Below are 17500 nucleotides of genomic sequence, written 5' to 3'. Positions count from 1 at the left end.
GTCTGTCTCTGCAGGTGTGTTCAGGTACCTGTCTGTCTCTCTGCAGGTGTGTTCAGGTACCTGTCTGTCTCTCTGCAGGTGTGTTCAGGTACCTGTCTGTCTCTCTGCAGGTGTGTTCAGGTACCTGTCTGTCTCTGCAGGTGTGTTCATGTACCTGTCTGTCTCTCTGCAGGTGTGTTCAGGTACCTGTCTGTCTCTGCAGGTGTGTTCAGGTACCTGTCTGTCTCTGCAGGTGTGTTCAGGTACCTGTCTGTCTCTGCAGGTGTGTTCAGGTACCTGTCTGTCTCTGCAGGTGTGTTCAGGTACCTGTCTGTCTCTCTGCAGGTGTGTTCAGGTACCTGTCTGTCTCTCTGCAGGTGTGTTCAGGTACCTGTCTGTCTCTGCAGGTGTGTTCAGGTACCTGTCTGTCTCTGCAGGTGTGTTCAGGTACCTGTCTGTCTCTCTGCAGGTGTGTTCAGGTACCTGTCTGTCTCTCTGCAGGTGTGTTCAGGTACCTGTCTGTCTCTGCAGGTGTTTTCAGGTACCTGTTTGTCTCTCTGCAGGTGTGTTCAGGTACCTGTCTGTCTCTGCAGGTGTGTTCAGGTACTTGTTTGTCTCTGCAGGTCTGTTCAGATACCTGTCTGTCTCTGCAGGTGTTTTCAGGTACCTGTCTGTCTCTCTGCAGGTGTGTTCAGGTACCTGTCTGTCTCTCTGCAGGTGTGTTCAGGTACCTGTCTGTCTCTCTGCAGGTGTGTTCAGGTACCTGTCTGTCTCTGCAGGTGTGTTCAGGTACCTGTTTGTCTCTGCAGGTGTTTTCAGGTACCTGTCTGTCTCTCTGCAGGTGTGTTCAGGTACCTGTCTGTCTCTGCAGGTGTGTTCAGGTACCTGTCTGTCTCTGCAGGTGTGTTCAGGTACCTGTCTGTCTCTGCAGGTGTGTTCAGGTACCTGTCTGTCTCTCTGCAGGTGTGTTCAGGTACCTGTCTGTCTCTCTGCAGGTGTGTTCAGGTACCTGTTTGTCTCTCTGCAGGTGTGTTCAGGTACCTGTCTGTCTCTGCAGGTGTGTTCAGGTACTTGTTTGTCTCTGCAGGTCTGTTCAGGTACCTGTCTGTCTCTCTGCAGGTGTGTTCAGGTACCTGTCTGTCTCTCTGCAGGTGTGTTCAGGTACCTGTCTGTCTCTCTGCAGGTGTGTTCAGGTACCTGTCTGTCTCTGCAGGTGTGTTCAGGTACCTGTCTGTCTCTGCAGGTGTTTTCAGGTACCTGTTTGTCTCTCTGCAGGTGTGTTCAGGTACCTGTCTGTCTCTGCAGGTGTGTTCAGGTACTTGTTTGTCTCTGCAGGTCTGTTCAGGTACCTGTCTGTCTCTGCAGGTGTTTTCAGGTACCTGTCTGTCTCTCTGCAGGTGTGTTCAGGTACCTGTCTGTCTCTCTGCAGGTGTGTTCAGGTACCTGTCTGTCTCTGCAGGTGTGTTCAGGTACCTGTTTGTCTCTGCAGGTGTTTTCAGGTACCTGTCTGTCTCTCTGCAGGTGTGTTCAGGTACCTGTCTGTCTCTCTGCAGGTGTGTTCAGGTACCTGTCTGTCTCTCTGCAGGTGTGTTCAGGTACCTGTCTGTCTCTGCAGGTGTGTTCAGGTACTTGTTTGTCTCTGCAGGTCTGTTCAGGTACCTGTCTGTCTCTGCAGGTGTTTTCAGGTACCTGTCTGTCTCTCTGCAGGTGTGTTCAGGTACCTGTCTGTCTCTGCAGGTGTGTTCAGGTACCTGTCTGTCTCTGCAGGTGTGTTCAGGTACCTGTCTGTCTCTCTGCAGGTGTGTTCAGGTACCTGTCTGTCTCTCTGCAGGTGTGTTCAGGTACCTGTTTGTCTCTGCAAGTGTGTTCAGGTTCCTGTCTGTCTCTACAGGTGTGTTCGGGGTGGAGTCAGGTGACATGGCGGTTACCTCAGGACTCTCAGGTGGACGGCGTTGTCGTGGAGACTCAGGGGTCCAGCAGTGTCCTGCAGCTCTTTAACGCCACCTGGAGGAATTCTGGGAGATACACCTGTGAGGAGGCGTCGTCCTATCAGAGCAGAGAGATCGACGTCTTCATACCTGGTCAAGGTGATGATGATGTTTATCACATAGTGATCACACCTGTCCTACCTGTGAGACCCGTATGTCCTGATCCTACCTGTCCCCCCCCCTCAGGTCCGGAGGAATGGTTCGTCCCGCTGGGTCCGGGTGTGGTGATGAAGGAGGCAGAGGAAGATACCATCCCCTGCGTGGTGTCCGACCCGCGGCTCAACGTCACGCTCTACCAACGTCCCGGCAGGACGCCGGTTACCGGGACAACGTACGAGCCGGGCCGCGGCTTCACGGGTCGTCTGAACGACACGTCATACGTGTGCTTGGCCGCCCGCGGAGACGAAGAGAGAGAGTCACAGGTGTACTACGTTTTCAGCATCATAGGTGAGTCAATAGATTAGATCAAATCAGATTAAGATTAACATTAACATTAGATTAGATTAGATTAGATTAGACAAGATTAGATTAGATTAAGATTAAGATTAAGATTAGATTAAGATTAGATTAGACTAGATTAGACTAGATTAAGATTAACATTAGATTAGATTAGATTAAGATTAAGATTAGACTAGATTAGATTAGACTAGATTAGGTTAGACTAGATTAGACTAGACTAGATTAGATTAGATTAAGATTAGACTAGATTAAGATTAACATTAGATTAGATTAGATTAAGATTAAGATTAGACTAGATTAGATTAGACTAGATTAGGTTAGACTAGATTAGACTAGACTAGATTAGATTAGATTAAGATTAGACTAGATTAGATTAGACTAGATTAGACTAGACTAGATTAGATTAGACTAGACTAGACTAGACTAGATTAACATTAGATTAGATTAGCTTAGACTAGACTAGACTAGATTAGACTAGATTAGGTTAGACTAGATTAGATTAAGATTAAGATTAGACTAGATTAGATTAGATTAGACTAGATTAGATTAAGATTAAGATTAGACTAGATTAGATTAGACTAGATTAGATTAGACTAGATTAGATTAGACTAGACTAGATTAGACTAGATTAGATTAGACTAGATTAGACTAGACTAGATTAGACTAGATTAGATTAGACTAGACTAGACTAGATTAACATTAGATTAGATTAGCTTAGACTAGACTAGACTAGATTAGACTAGATTAGACTAGACTAGATTAGACTAGATTAAGATTAGACTAGATTAGATTAGACTAGACTAGATTAGACTAGATTAGACTAGACTAGATTAGATAAGATTAAGATTAGACTAGATTAGATTAGACTAGACTAGATTAGACTAGATTAGACTAGACTAGATTAGATTAGATTAAGATTAGACTAGATTAGATTAGACTAGACTAGACTAGACTAGACTAGATTAGATTAGATTAAGATTAAGATTAGACTAGATTAGACTAGATTAAGATTAACATTAGATTAGATTAGATTAGACTAGATTAGATTAGACTAGATTAGACTAGACTAGATTAGATTAGACTAGACTAGACTAGACTAAGATTAGATTAGACTAGATTAGACTAGACTAGATTAGACTAGATTAGATTAGACTAGACTAGACTAGATTAACATTAGATTAGATTAGCTTAGACTAGACTAGACTAGATTAGACTAGATTAGACTAGACTAGATTAGACTAGATTAGACTAGACTAGATTAGACTAGATTAAGATTAGACTAGATTAGATTAGACTAGACTAGATTAGACTAGATTAGACTAGACTAGATTAGATAAGATTAAGATTAGACTAGATTAGATTAGACTAGACTAGATTAGACTAGATTAGACTAGACTAGATTAGATTAGATTAAGATTAGACTAGATTAGATTAGACTAGACTAGACTAGACTAGACTAGATTAGATTAGATTAAGATTAAGATTAGACTAGATTAGACTAGATTAAGATTAACATTAGATTAGATTAGATTAGACTAGATTAGATTAGACTAGATTAGACTAGACTAGATTAGATTAGACTAGACTAGACTAGACTAAGATTAACATTAGATTAGATTAGATTAGACTAGACTAGATTAGATTAGACTAGATTAGACTAGACTAGATTAGATTAGACTAGACTAGATTAGATTAGACTAGACTAGACTAGACTAAGATTAACATTAGATTAGATTAGATTAGACTAGACTAGATTAGATTAGACTAGATTAGACTAGACTAGATTAGATTAGACTAGACTAGACTAGACTAAGATTAACATTAGATTAGATTAGATTAGACTAGACTAGACTAGACTAAGATTAACATTAGATTAGATTAGATTAGACTAGACTAGACTAGATTAGGTTAGACTAGATTAGATTAGACTAGATTAGACTAGACTAGATTAGATTAGACTAGACTAGACTAGACTAAGATTAACATTAGATTAGACTAGATTAGACTAGACTAGACTAGACTAAGATTAACATTAGATTAGATTAGATTAGACTAGACTAGACTAGATTAGGTTAGACTAGATTAGATTAGACTAGATTAGACTAGACTAGATTAGATTAGACTAGACTAGACTAGATTAGACTAGACTAGATTAGATTAGACTAGACTAGATTAGATTAGACTAGACTAGACTAGATTAGACTAGACTAGATTAGATTAGACTAGACTAGACTAGACTAAGATTAACATTAGATTAGACTAGATTAGACTAGACTAGACTAGACTAAGATTAACATTAGATTAGATTAGATTAGACTAGACTAGACTAGATTAGGTTAGACTAGATTAGATTAGACTAGATTAGACTAGACTAGATTAGATTAGACTAGACTAGACTAGACTAAGATTAACATTAGATTAGATTAGATTAGACTAGACTAGACTAGACTAAGATTAACATTAGATTAGATTAGATTAGACTAGACTAGACTAGACTAAGATTAACATTAGATTAGATTAGATTAGACTAGACTAGACTAGATTAGGTTAGACTAGATTAGATTAGACTAGATTAGACTAGACTAGATTAGATTAGACTAGACTAGACTAGACTAAGATTAACATTAGATTAGACTAGATTAGACTAGACTAGACTAGACTAAGATTAACATTAGATTAGATTAGATTAGACTAGACTAGACTAGATTAGGTTAGACTAGATTAGATTAGACTAGATTAGACTAGACTAGATTAGATTAGACTAGACTAGACTAGATTAGACTAGACTAGATTAGATTAGACTAGACTAGATTAGATTAGACTAGACTAGACTAGATTAGACTAGACTAGATTAGATTAGACTAGACTAGACTAGACTAAGATTAACATTAGATTAGACTAGATTAGACTAGACTAGACTAGACTAAGATTAACATTAGATTAGATTAGATTAGACTAGACTAGACTAGATTAGGTTAGACTAGATTAGATTAGACTAGATTAGACTAGACTAGATTAGATTAGACTAGACTAGACTAGACTAAGATTAACATTAGATTAGACTAGATTAGACTATAGACTAGATTAGATTAGACTAGACTAGACTAGACTAAGATTAACATTAGATTAGACTAGATTAGACTATAGACTAGATTAGATTAGACTAGACTAGACTAGACTAAGATTAACATTAGATTAGATTAGATTAGACTAGATTAGGTTAGACTAGATTAGATTAGACTAGATTAGATTAGACTAGACTAGACTAAGATTAACATTAGATTAGACTAGATTAGACTATAGACTAGATTAGATTAGACTAGACTAGACTATAGACTAGATTAGATTAGACTAGACTAGACTAGACTAAGATTAACATTAGATTAGACTAGATTAGACTATAGACTAGATTAGATTAGACTAGACTAGACTAGACTAAGATTAACATTAGATTAGACTAGATTAGACTATAGACTAGATTAGATTAGACTAGACTAGACTATAGACTAGATTAGATTAGACTAGACTAGACTAGACTAAGATTAACATTAGATTAGACTAGATTAGACTATAGACTAGATTAGATTAGACTAGACTAGACTAGACTAAGATTAACATTAGATTAGACTAGATTAGACTATAGACTAGATTAGATTAGACTAGACTAGACTAGACTAAGATTAACATTAGATTAGATTAGATTAGACTAGATTAGGTTAGACTAGATTAGATTAGACTAGATTAGATTAGACTAGACTAGACTAAGATTAACATTAGATTAGACTAGATTAGACTAGATTAGGTTAGACTAGATTAGATTAGACTAGATTAGATTAGACTAGACTAGACTAAGATTAACATTAGATTAGACTAGATTAGACTATAGACTAGATTAGATTAGACTAGACTAGACTATAGACTAGATTAGATTAGACTAGACTAGACTAGACTAAGATTAACATTAGATTAGACTAGATTAGACTATAGACTAGATTAGATTAGACTAGACTAGATTAGATTAGACTAGACTAGATTAGATTAGACTAGACTAGACTAGATTAGACTAGACTAGATTAGATTAGACTAGACTAGACTAGACTAAGATTAACATTAGATTAGACTAGATTAGACTAGACTAGACTAGACTAAGATTAACATTAGATTAGATTAGATTAGACTAGACTAGACTAGATTAGGTTAGACTAGATTAGATTAGACTAGATTAGACTAGACTAGATTAGATTAGACTAGACTAGACTAGACTAAGATTAACATTAGATTAGACTAGATTAGACTATAGACTAGATTAGATTAGACTAGACTAGACTAGACTAAGATTAACATTAGATTAGACTAGATTAGACTATAGACTAGATTAGATTAGACTAGACTAGACTAGACTAAGATTAACATTAGATTAGATTAGATTAGACTAGATTAGGTTAGACTAGATTAGATTAGACTAGATTAGATTAGACTAGACTAGACTAAGATTAACATTAGATTAGACTAGATTAGACTATAGACTAGATTAGATTAGACTAGACTAGACTAGACTAAGATTAACATTAGATTAGACTAGATTAGACTATAGACTAGATTAGATTAGACTAGACTAGACTATAGACTAGATTAGATTAGACTAGACTAGACTAGACTAAGATTAACATTAGATTAGACTAGATTAGACTATAGACTAGATTAGATTAGACTAGACTAGACTATAGACTAGATTAGATTAGACTAGACTAGACTAGACTAAGATTAACATTAGATTAGACTAGATTAGACTATAGACTAGATTAGATTAGACTAGACTAGACTATAGACTAGATTAGATTAGACTAGACTAGACTAGACTAAGATTAACATTAGATTAGACTAGATTAGACTATAGACTAGATTAGATTAGACTAGACTAGACTATAGACTAGATTAGATTAGACTAGACTAGACTAGACTAAGATTAACATTAGATTAGACTAGATTAGACTATAGACTAGATTAGATTAGACTAGACTAGACTAGACTAAGATTAACATTAGATTAGACTAGATTAGACTATAGACTAGATTAGATTAGACTAGACTAGACTAGACTAAGATTAACATTAGATTAGATTAGATTAGACTAGATTAGGTTAGACTAGATTAGATTAGACTAGATTAGATTAGACTAGACTAGACTAAGATTAACATTAGATTAGACTAGATTAGACTAGATTAGGTTAGACTAGATTAGATTAGACTAGATTAGATTAGACTAGACTAGACTAAGATTAACATTAGATTAGACTAGATTAGACTATAGACTAGATTAGATTAGACTAGACTAGACTATAGACTAGATTAGATTAGACTAGACTAGACTAGACTAAGATTAACATTAGATTAGACTAGATTAGACTATAGACTAGATTAGATTAGACTAGACTAGACTAGACTAAGATTAACATTAGATTAGATTAGATTAGACTAGATTAGGTTAGACTAGATTAGATTAGACTAGATTAGATTAGACTAGACTAGACTAAGATTAACATTAGATTAGACTAGATTAGACTATAGACTAGATTAGATTAGACTAGACTAGACTAGACTAAGATTAACATTAGATTAGATTAGATTAGACTAGATTAGGTTAGACTAGATTAGATTAGACTAGATTAGATTAGACTAGACTAGACTAAGATTAACATTAGATTAGACTAGATTAGACTATAGACTAGATTAGATTAGACTAGACTAGACTATAGACTAGATTAGATTAGACTAGACTAGACTAGACTAAGATTAACATTAGATTAGACTAGATTAGACTATAGACTAGATTAGATTAGACTAGACTAGACTAGACTAAGATTAACATTAGATTAGATTAGATTAGACTAGATTAGGTTAGACTAGATTAGATTAGACTAGATTAGATTAGACTAGACTAGACTAAGATTAACATTAGATTAGACTAGATTAGACTATAGACTAGATTAGATTAGACTAGACTAGACTAGACTAAGATTAACATTAGATTAGATTAGATTAGACTAGACTAGACTAGACTACATTAGGTTAGACTAGATTAGATTAGACTAGATTAGATTAGATTAGATTAGATTAGACTAGACTAGACTAGACTACATTAGGTTAGACTAGATTAGATTAGACTAGACTAGACTAGATTAGATTAGATTAGACTAGACTAGACTAGACTACATTAGGTTAGACTAGATTAGATTAGACTAGACTAGACTAGACTAAGATTAATATTAGATTAGATTAGATTAGACTAGACTAGACTAGACTACATTAGGTTAGACTAGATTAGATTAGACTAGACTAGACTAGACTACATTAGGTTAGACTAGATTAGATTAGACTAGATTAGATTAGACTAGATTAGATTAGACTAGACTAGACTAAGATTAACATTAGATTAGATTAGACTAGACTAGACTAGACTAAGATTAACATTAGATTAGATTAGATTAGACTAGACTAGACTAGACTAGACTAAGATTAACATTAGATTAGATTAGATTAGACTAGATTAGATTAGACTAGACTAGACTAAGATTAACATTAGATTAGATTAGACTAGACTAGACTAGACTAAGATTAACATTAGATTAGATTAGATTAGACTAGACTAGACTAGACTAGACTAAGATTAACATTAGATTAGATTAGATTAGACTAGACTAGACTAGACTACATTAGGTTAGACTAGATTAGATTAGACTAGACTAGACTACATTAGGTTAGACTAGATTAGATTAGACTAGACTAGACTAGACTACATTAGGTTAGACTAGATTAGATTAGACTAGATTAGATTAGACTAGATTAGATTAGACTAGACTAGACTAAGATTAACATTAGATTAGATTAGACTAGACTAGACTAGACTAAGATTAACATTAGATTAGATTAGATTAGACTAGACTAGACTAGACTAGACTAAGATTAACATTAGATTAGATTAGATTAGACTAGATTAGATTAGACTAGACTAGACTAAGATTAACATTAGATTAGATTAGACTAGACTAGACTAGACTAAGATTAACATTAGATTAGATTAGATTAGACTAGACTAGACTAGACTAGACTAAGATTAACATTAGATTAGATTAGATTAGACTAGACTAGACTAGACTAGACTAAGATTAACATTAGATTAGATTAGATTAGACTAGATTAGATTAGACTAGACTAGACTAAGATTAACATTAGATTAGATTAGATTAGACTAGACTAGACTAAGATTAACATTAGATTAGATTAGACTAGACTAGACTAGACTAAGATTAACATTAGATTAGATTAGACTAGACTAGACTAGACTAAGATTAACATTAGATTAGATTAGATTAGACTAGACTAGACTAGACTAGACTAAGATTAACATTAGATTAGATTAGATTAGACTAGACTAGACTAGACTAAGATTAACATTAGATTAGATTAGATTAGACTAGACTAGACTAGACTAGACTAAGATTAACATTAGATTAGATTAGATTAGACTAGATTAGATTAGACTAGACTAGACTAAGATTAACATTAGATTAGATTAGACTAGACTAGACTAGACTAAGATTAACATTAGATTAGATTAGATTAGACTAGACTAGACTAGACTAGACTAAGATTAACATTAGATTAGATTAGATTAGACTAGACTAGACTAAGATTAACATTAGATTAGATTAGATTAGACTAGACTAGACTAGACTAGACTAAGATTAACATTAGATTAGATTAGATTAGACTAGACTAGACTAAGATTAACATTAGATTAGATTAGACTAGACTAGACTAGACTAAGATTAACATTAGATTAGATTAGACTAGACTAGACTAGACTAAGATTAACATTAGATTAGATTAGATTAGACTAGACTAGACTAGACTAGACTAAGATTAACATTAGATTAGATTAGATTAGACTAGACTAGACTAGACTAAGATTAACATTAGATTAGATTAGATTAGACTAGACTAGACTAGACTAGACTAAGATTAACATTAGATTAGATTAGATTAGACTAGACTAGACTAGACTACATTAGGTTAGACTAGATTAGATTAGACTAGATTAGACTAGACTAGACTAGACTAAGATTAACATTAGATTAGATTAGATTAGACTAGACTAGACTAGACTACATTAGGTTAGACTAGATTAGATTAGACTAGATTAGACTAGACTAGACTAGACTAAGATTAACATTAGATTAGACTAGATTAGACTAGACTAGACTAGACTAAGATTAACATTAGATTAGATTAGACTAGACTAGACTAGACTAAGATTAACATTAGATTAGATTAGATTAGACTAGACTAGACTAGACTAGATTAGGTTAGACTAGATTAGATTAGACTAGATTAGATTAGACTAGACTAGACTAGACTAAGATTAACATTAGATTAGATTAGATTAGATTAGACTAGACTAGACTAGACTACATTAGGTTAGACTAGATTAGATTAGACTAGATTAGACTAGACTAGACTAGACTAAGATTAACATTAGATTAGATTAGATTAGACTAGACTAGACTAGACTACATTAGGTTAGACTAGATTAGATTAGACTAGATTAGACTAGACTAGACTAGACTAAGATTAACATTAGATTAGATTAGATTAGACTAGACTAGACTAGACTAAGATTAACATTAGATTAGATTAGATTAGACTAGACTAGACTAGACTAGATTAGGTTAGACTAGATTAGATTAGACTAGATTAGATTAGACTAGACTAGACTAGACTAAGATTAACATTAGATTAGATTAGATTAGATTAGACTAGACTAGACTAGACTACATTAGGTTAGACTAGATTAGATTAGACTAGATTAGACTAGACTAGACTAGACTAAGATTAACATTAGATTAGATTAGATTAGACTAGACTAGACTAGACTAAGATTAACATTAGATTAGATTAGATTAGACTAGACTAGACTAGACTAAGATTAACATTAGATTAGATTAGATTAGACTAGACTAGACTAGACTAGATTAGGTTAGACTACATTAGGTTAGACTAGATTAGATTAGACTACATTAGGTTAGACTAGATTAGATTAGACTACATTAGGTTAGACTAGATTAGATTAGACTAGACTAGACTAGACTAAGATTAACATTAGATTAGATTAGATTAGATTAGACTAGACTAGACTAGACTAAGATTAACATTAGATTAGATTAGATTAGATTAGACTAGACTAGACTAAGATTAACATTAGATTAGATTAGATTAGATTAGACTAGACTAGACTAAGATTAACATTAGATTAGATTAGATTAGACTAGACTAGACTAGACTAAGATTAACATTAGATTAGATTAGATTAGACTAGACTAGACTAGACTAGATTAGGTTAGACTAGATTAGATTAGACTAGATTAGATTAGACTAGACTAGACTAGACTAAGATTAACATTAGATTAGATTAGATTAGACTAGACTAGACTAGACTACATTAGGTTAGACTACATTAGGTTAGACTAGATTAGATTAGACTAGATTAGATTAGACTAGACTAGACTAGACTAAGATTAACATTAGATTAGATTAGATTAGATTAGACTAGACTAGACTAGACTAAGATTAACATTAGATTAGATTAGATTAGACTAGACTAGACTAGACTAAGATTAACATTAGATTAGATTAGATTAGACTAGACTAGACTAGACTAAGATTAACATTAGATTAGATTAGATTAGATTAGACTAGACTAGACTAGACTAAGATTAACATTAGATTAGATTAGATTAGACTAGACTAGACTAGACTAAGATTAACATTAGATTAGATTAGATTAGACTAGACTAGACTAGATTAGGTTAGACTAGATTAGATTAGACTAGATTAGATTAGACTAGACTAGACTAGACTAAGATTAACATTAGATTAGATTAGATTAGACTAGACTAGACTAGACTACATTAGGTTAGACTACATTAGGTTAGACTAGATTAGATTAGACTAGATTAGATTAGACTAGATTAGATTAGACTAGACTAGACTAGACTAAGATTAACATTAGATTAGATTAGATTAGACTAGACTAGACTAGACTAAGATTAACATTAGATTAGATTAGATTAGACTAGACTAGACTACATTAGGTTAGACTAGATTAGATTAGACTAGATTAGATTAGACTAAGATTAACATTAGACTAGATTAATTTAGACTAGACTAGACTAGACTAAGATTAACATTAGATTAGACTAGATTAGATTAGACTAAGATTAACATTAGACTAGATTAATTTAGACTAGACTAGACTAGACTAAGATTAACATTAGATTAGATTAGATTAGATTAGACTAGACTAGACTACATTAGGTTAGACTAGATTAGATTAGACTAGATTAGATTAGACTAGACTAGACTAGACTAAGATTAACATTAGATTAGATTAGATTAGATTAGATTAGACTTGACTAGACTAGATTAGATTAGACTAGATTAGGTTAGACTAGATTAGGTTAGACTAGATTAGACTAGACTAGATTAGATTAGATTAAGATTAGATTAGACTAGACTAGACTAGACTAAGATTAACATTAGATTAGATTAGATTAGATTAGACTAGACTAGACTAGATTAGGTTAGACTAGATTAGGTTAGACTAGATTAGGTTAGACTAGATTAGATTAGATTAAGATTAAGATTAGACTAGATTAGATTAGACTAGATTAGATTAGATTAAGATTAAGATTAGACTAGATTAGATTAGATTAAGATTAACATTAGATTAGATTAGATTAGATTAGACTAGACTAGACTAGACTAGATTAGGTTAGACTAGATTAGATTAGATTAAGATTAGATTAGACTAGACTAGACTAGACTAAGATTAACATTAGATTAGATTAGATTAGATTAGACTAGACTAGACTAAGATTAACATTAGATTAGATTAGATTAGATTAGACTAGACTAGACTAGATTAGATTAGATTAGATTAGATTAGATTAGACTAGACTAGACTAAGATTAACATTAGATTAGATTAGATTAGATTAGACTAGACTAGACTAGATTAGATTAGACTAGATTAGATTAGGTTAGACTAGATTAGACTAGACTAGATTAGATTAGATTAAGATTAAGATTAGACTAGATTAGATTAGACTAGATTAGATTAGATTAAGATTAGACTAGATTAGATTAGATTAAGATTAAGATTAGACTAGATTAGATTAGATTAAGATTAAGATTAGACTAGATTAGACTAGATTAGATTAGACTAGATTAGACTAGATTAGATTAGACTAGATTAGGTTAGACTAGATTAGATTAGATTAAGATTAAGATTAGACTAGATTAGATTAGACTAGATTAGATTAGATTAAGATTAAGATTAGACTAGATTAGACTAGATTAAGATTAACATTAGATTAGATTAGATTAGACTAGATTAGGTTAGACTAGATTAGATTAGACTAGATTAGATTAGACTAGATTAGACTAGATTAGATTAGACTAGATTAGACTAGATTAGATTAGACTAGATTAGGTTAGACTAGATTAGATTAGATTAAGATTAAGATTAGACTAGATTAGATTAGACTAGATTAGATTAGATTAAGATTAAGATTAGACTAGATTAGACTAGATTAAGATTAACATTAGATTAGATTAGATTAGACTAGATTAGGTTAGACTAGATTAGATTAGACTAGATTAGATTAGACTAGATTAGACTAGATTAGATTAGACTAGATTAGACTAGATTAGATTAGACTAGATTAGGTTAGACTAGATTAGATTAGATTAAGATTAAGATTAGACTAGATTAGATTAGACTAGATTAGATTAGATTAAGATTAGACTAGATTAGATTAGATTAAGATTAACATTAGATTAGATTAGATTAGATTAGATTAGATTAGACTAGACTAGACTAGACTAGATTAGGTTAGACTAGATTAGATTAGATTAAGATTAGATTAGACTAGACTAGACTAGACTAAGATTAACATTAGATTAGATTAGATTAGATTAGACTAGACTAGACTAGATTAGATTAGACTAGATTAGATTAGATTAAGATTAAGATTAGACTAGATTAGATTAGATTAAGATTAACATTAGATTAAGATTAAGATTAGACTAGATTAGATTAGATTAAGATTAACATTAGATTAGATTAGATTAGATTAGATTAGATTAGACTAGACTAGACTAGACTAGATTAGGTTAGACTAGATTAGATTAGATTAAGATTAGATTAGACTAGACTAGACTAGACTAAGATTAACATTAGATTAGATTAGATTAGATTAGACTAGACTAGACTAGATTAGATTAGACTAGATTAGATTAGGTTAGACTAGATTAGACTAGACTAGATTAGATTAGATTAAGATTAAGATTAGACTAGATTAGATTAGACTAGATTAGATTAGATTAAGATTAGACTAGATTAGATTAGATTAAGATTAAGATTAGACTAGATTAGACTAGATTAAGATTAACATTAGATTAGATTAGACTAGACTAGATTAGATTAGACTAGATTAGATTAGACTAGATTAGATTAGACTAGATTAGATTAGACTAGATTAGACTAGATTAGATTAGACTAGATTAGACTAGATTAGATTAGACTAGATTAGACTAGATTAAGATTAACATTAGATTAGATTAGATTAGACTAGACTAGACTAGACTAGATTAGGTTAGACTAGATTAGATTAGACTAGATTAGATTAGACTAGATTAGACTAGACTAGGTTAGACTAGATTAGATTAGACTAGATTAGATTAGACTAGATTAGACTAGATTAAGATTAACATTAACATTAGACTAGATTAGGTTAGACTAGATTAGATTAGACTAGACTAGATTAAGATTAAGATTAGACTAGACTAGACTAGACTAGACTAGATTAGATTAGACTAGATTAGATTAGACTAGATTAGGTTAGACTAGATTATATTAGACTAGATTAGGTTAGACTAGATTAGATTAGACTAGATTAGGTTAGACTAGATTAGGTTAGACTAGATTAGATTAGATTAAGATTAAGATTAGACTAGATTAGGTTAGACTAGATTAGATTAAGATTAAGATTAGACTAGATTAGACTAGATTAAGATTAACATTAGATTAGATTAGATTAGACTAGACTAGATTAGGTTAGACTAGATTAGATTAGACTAGACTAGACTAGACTAGATTAGATTAGACTAGATTAGATTAGACTAGACTAGACTAGACTAGATTAGATTAGATTAAGATTAAGATTAGACTAGATTAGATTAGACTAGACTAGACTAGACTAGATTAGATTAGATTAAGATTAAGATTAGACTAGATTAGACTAGATTAAGATTAACATTAGATTAGATTAGACTAGACTAGACTAGACTAGATTAGGTTAGACTAGATTAGATTAGACTAGATTAGATTAGACTAGACTAGACTAGATTAGATTAGACTAGACTAGACTAGATTAAGATTAGACTAGACTAGATTAGACTAGACTAGACTAGATTAAGACTAGACTAGATTAAGATTAGACTAGACTAGATTAGACTAGATTAGATTAGACTAGGTTAGACTAGATTAGACTAGATTAGACTAGACTAGATTAGACTAGATTAGACTAGATTAGGTTAGACTAGACTAGATTAGATTAGATTAGACTAGATTAGATTAGACTAGATTTGATTAGAATAGACTAGATTAGGTTAAATCAGATTAAGATTAGATTAGATTCGATTAGATCACATAGTTCAGTCTGAGCACCTGACCCATCTGTCTCTCTACCCGTCTGTCTCTCTACCCGTCTGTCTCTACCCATCTGTCTCTCTACCCGTCTGTCTCTACCCATCTGTCTCTCTACCCGTCTGTCTCTACCCATCTGTCTCTCTACCTGTCTCTCAGTCCCTAAAGTGATGGAGGTGGACCTGAGTGTGTCCAGCAGTGTGTTGAAGCAGGGGGAGAGTCTCACTGTGAACTGCACCGTCAGAGACACCGAGATGGTCTTCTTCTCCTGGGACTTCCCCCGCAGACAGGTACCTGTCTCTCTCTCTCTCTCTCTACCTGCCCGTCTCTCTCTCTCTCTCTACCTGGCTGTCTCTCTCTCTCTCTCTCTTTACCTGTCTGTCTCTCTCTCTCTCTCTCTCTACCTGCCTGTCTCTCTCTCCACCTGCCTGTCTCTCTCTCTCTCTACCTGTCTGTCTCTCTCTCTCTCTCCACCTGTCTGTCTCTCTCTCTCTACCTGCCCGTCTCTCTCTCTCTCTCTACCTGGCTGTCTCTCTCTCTCTCTCTCTTTACCTGGCTGTCTCTCTCTCTCCACCTGCCTGTCTCTCTCTCTCTCTCTACCTGTCTGTCTCTCTCTCTCTCTCTCTCTACCTGTCTGTCTCTCTCTCTCTCTCTCTCTACCTGCCTGTCTCTCTCTCCACCTGCCTGTCTCTCTCTCTCTACCTGTCTGTCTCTCTCTCTCTCTCTCTTTACCTGACTGTCTCTCTCTCTCCACCTGGCTGTCTCTCTCTCTCTCTCTCTTTACCTGGCTGTCTCTCTCTCTCCACCTGCCTGTCTCTCTCTCTCTCTCTACCTGTCTGTCTCTCTCTCTCTCTCTCTCTACCTGCCTGTCTCTCTCTCCACCTGCCTGTCTCTCTCTCTCTACCTGTCTGTCTCTCTCTCTCTACCTGTCTGTCTCTCTCTCTTTACCTGCCTGTCTCTCTCTCTCCACCTGCCTGTCTCTCTCTCTCTCTACCTGTCTGTCTCTCTCTCTCTCTCTCTCTCTCTACCTGCCTGTCTCTCTCTCCACCTGCCTGTCTCTCTCTCTCTACCTGTCTGTCTCTCTCTCTCTACCTGTCTGTCTCTCTCTCTCTACCTGCCTGTCTCTCTCTCTCCACCTGCCTGTCTCTCTCTCTCTACCTGTCTGTCTCTCTCTCTCTACCTGTCTGTCTCTCTCTCTCCACCTGTCTGTCTCTCTCTCTCCACCTGCCTGTATCTCTCTCTCTGCCTACCTGTCTCTCTCTCCACCTGTCTCTCTCTCTCTCCACTTGCCTGTATCTCTCTCTCTGC

The 17500-nt window shown here is 33.7% G+C and overlaps 1 protein-coding gene across 2 annotated transcripts in view; it reads left to right on the top strand.

Annotated features, from left to right (window-relative positions):
• The window catches only part of LOC141763850 (platelet-derived growth factor receptor beta-like), a 37946-nt gene that overhangs the window by 4356 nt on the left and 16090 nt on the right, over positions 1–17500 (top strand). For both annotated transcript variants that reach the window (XM_074628610.1, XM_074628611.1), the window contains exons 5-7: positions 1871–2066; positions 2154–2414; positions 16352–16482. In XM_074628610.1, coding sequence (XP_074484711.1) covers positions 1871–2066; positions 2154–2414; positions 16352–16482 — 588 coding nt within the window. The remainder of the gene's footprint in view (positions 1–1870; positions 2067–2153; positions 2415–16351; positions 16483–17500) is intronic.

The sequence above is a fragment of the Sebastes fasciatus genome, unplaced genomic scaffold (assembly GCF_043250625.1).
Source record: "Sebastes fasciatus isolate fSebFas1 unplaced genomic scaffold, fSebFas1.pri Scaffold_63, whole genome shotgun sequence".
Classification (NCBI taxonomy): domain Eukaryota; kingdom Metazoa; phylum Chordata; class Actinopteri; order Perciformes; family Sebastidae; genus Sebastes; species Sebastes fasciatus.
Note: the sequence above shows the minus strand (reverse complement) of the source record. Positions and strands in the feature narration are given on the sequence as shown.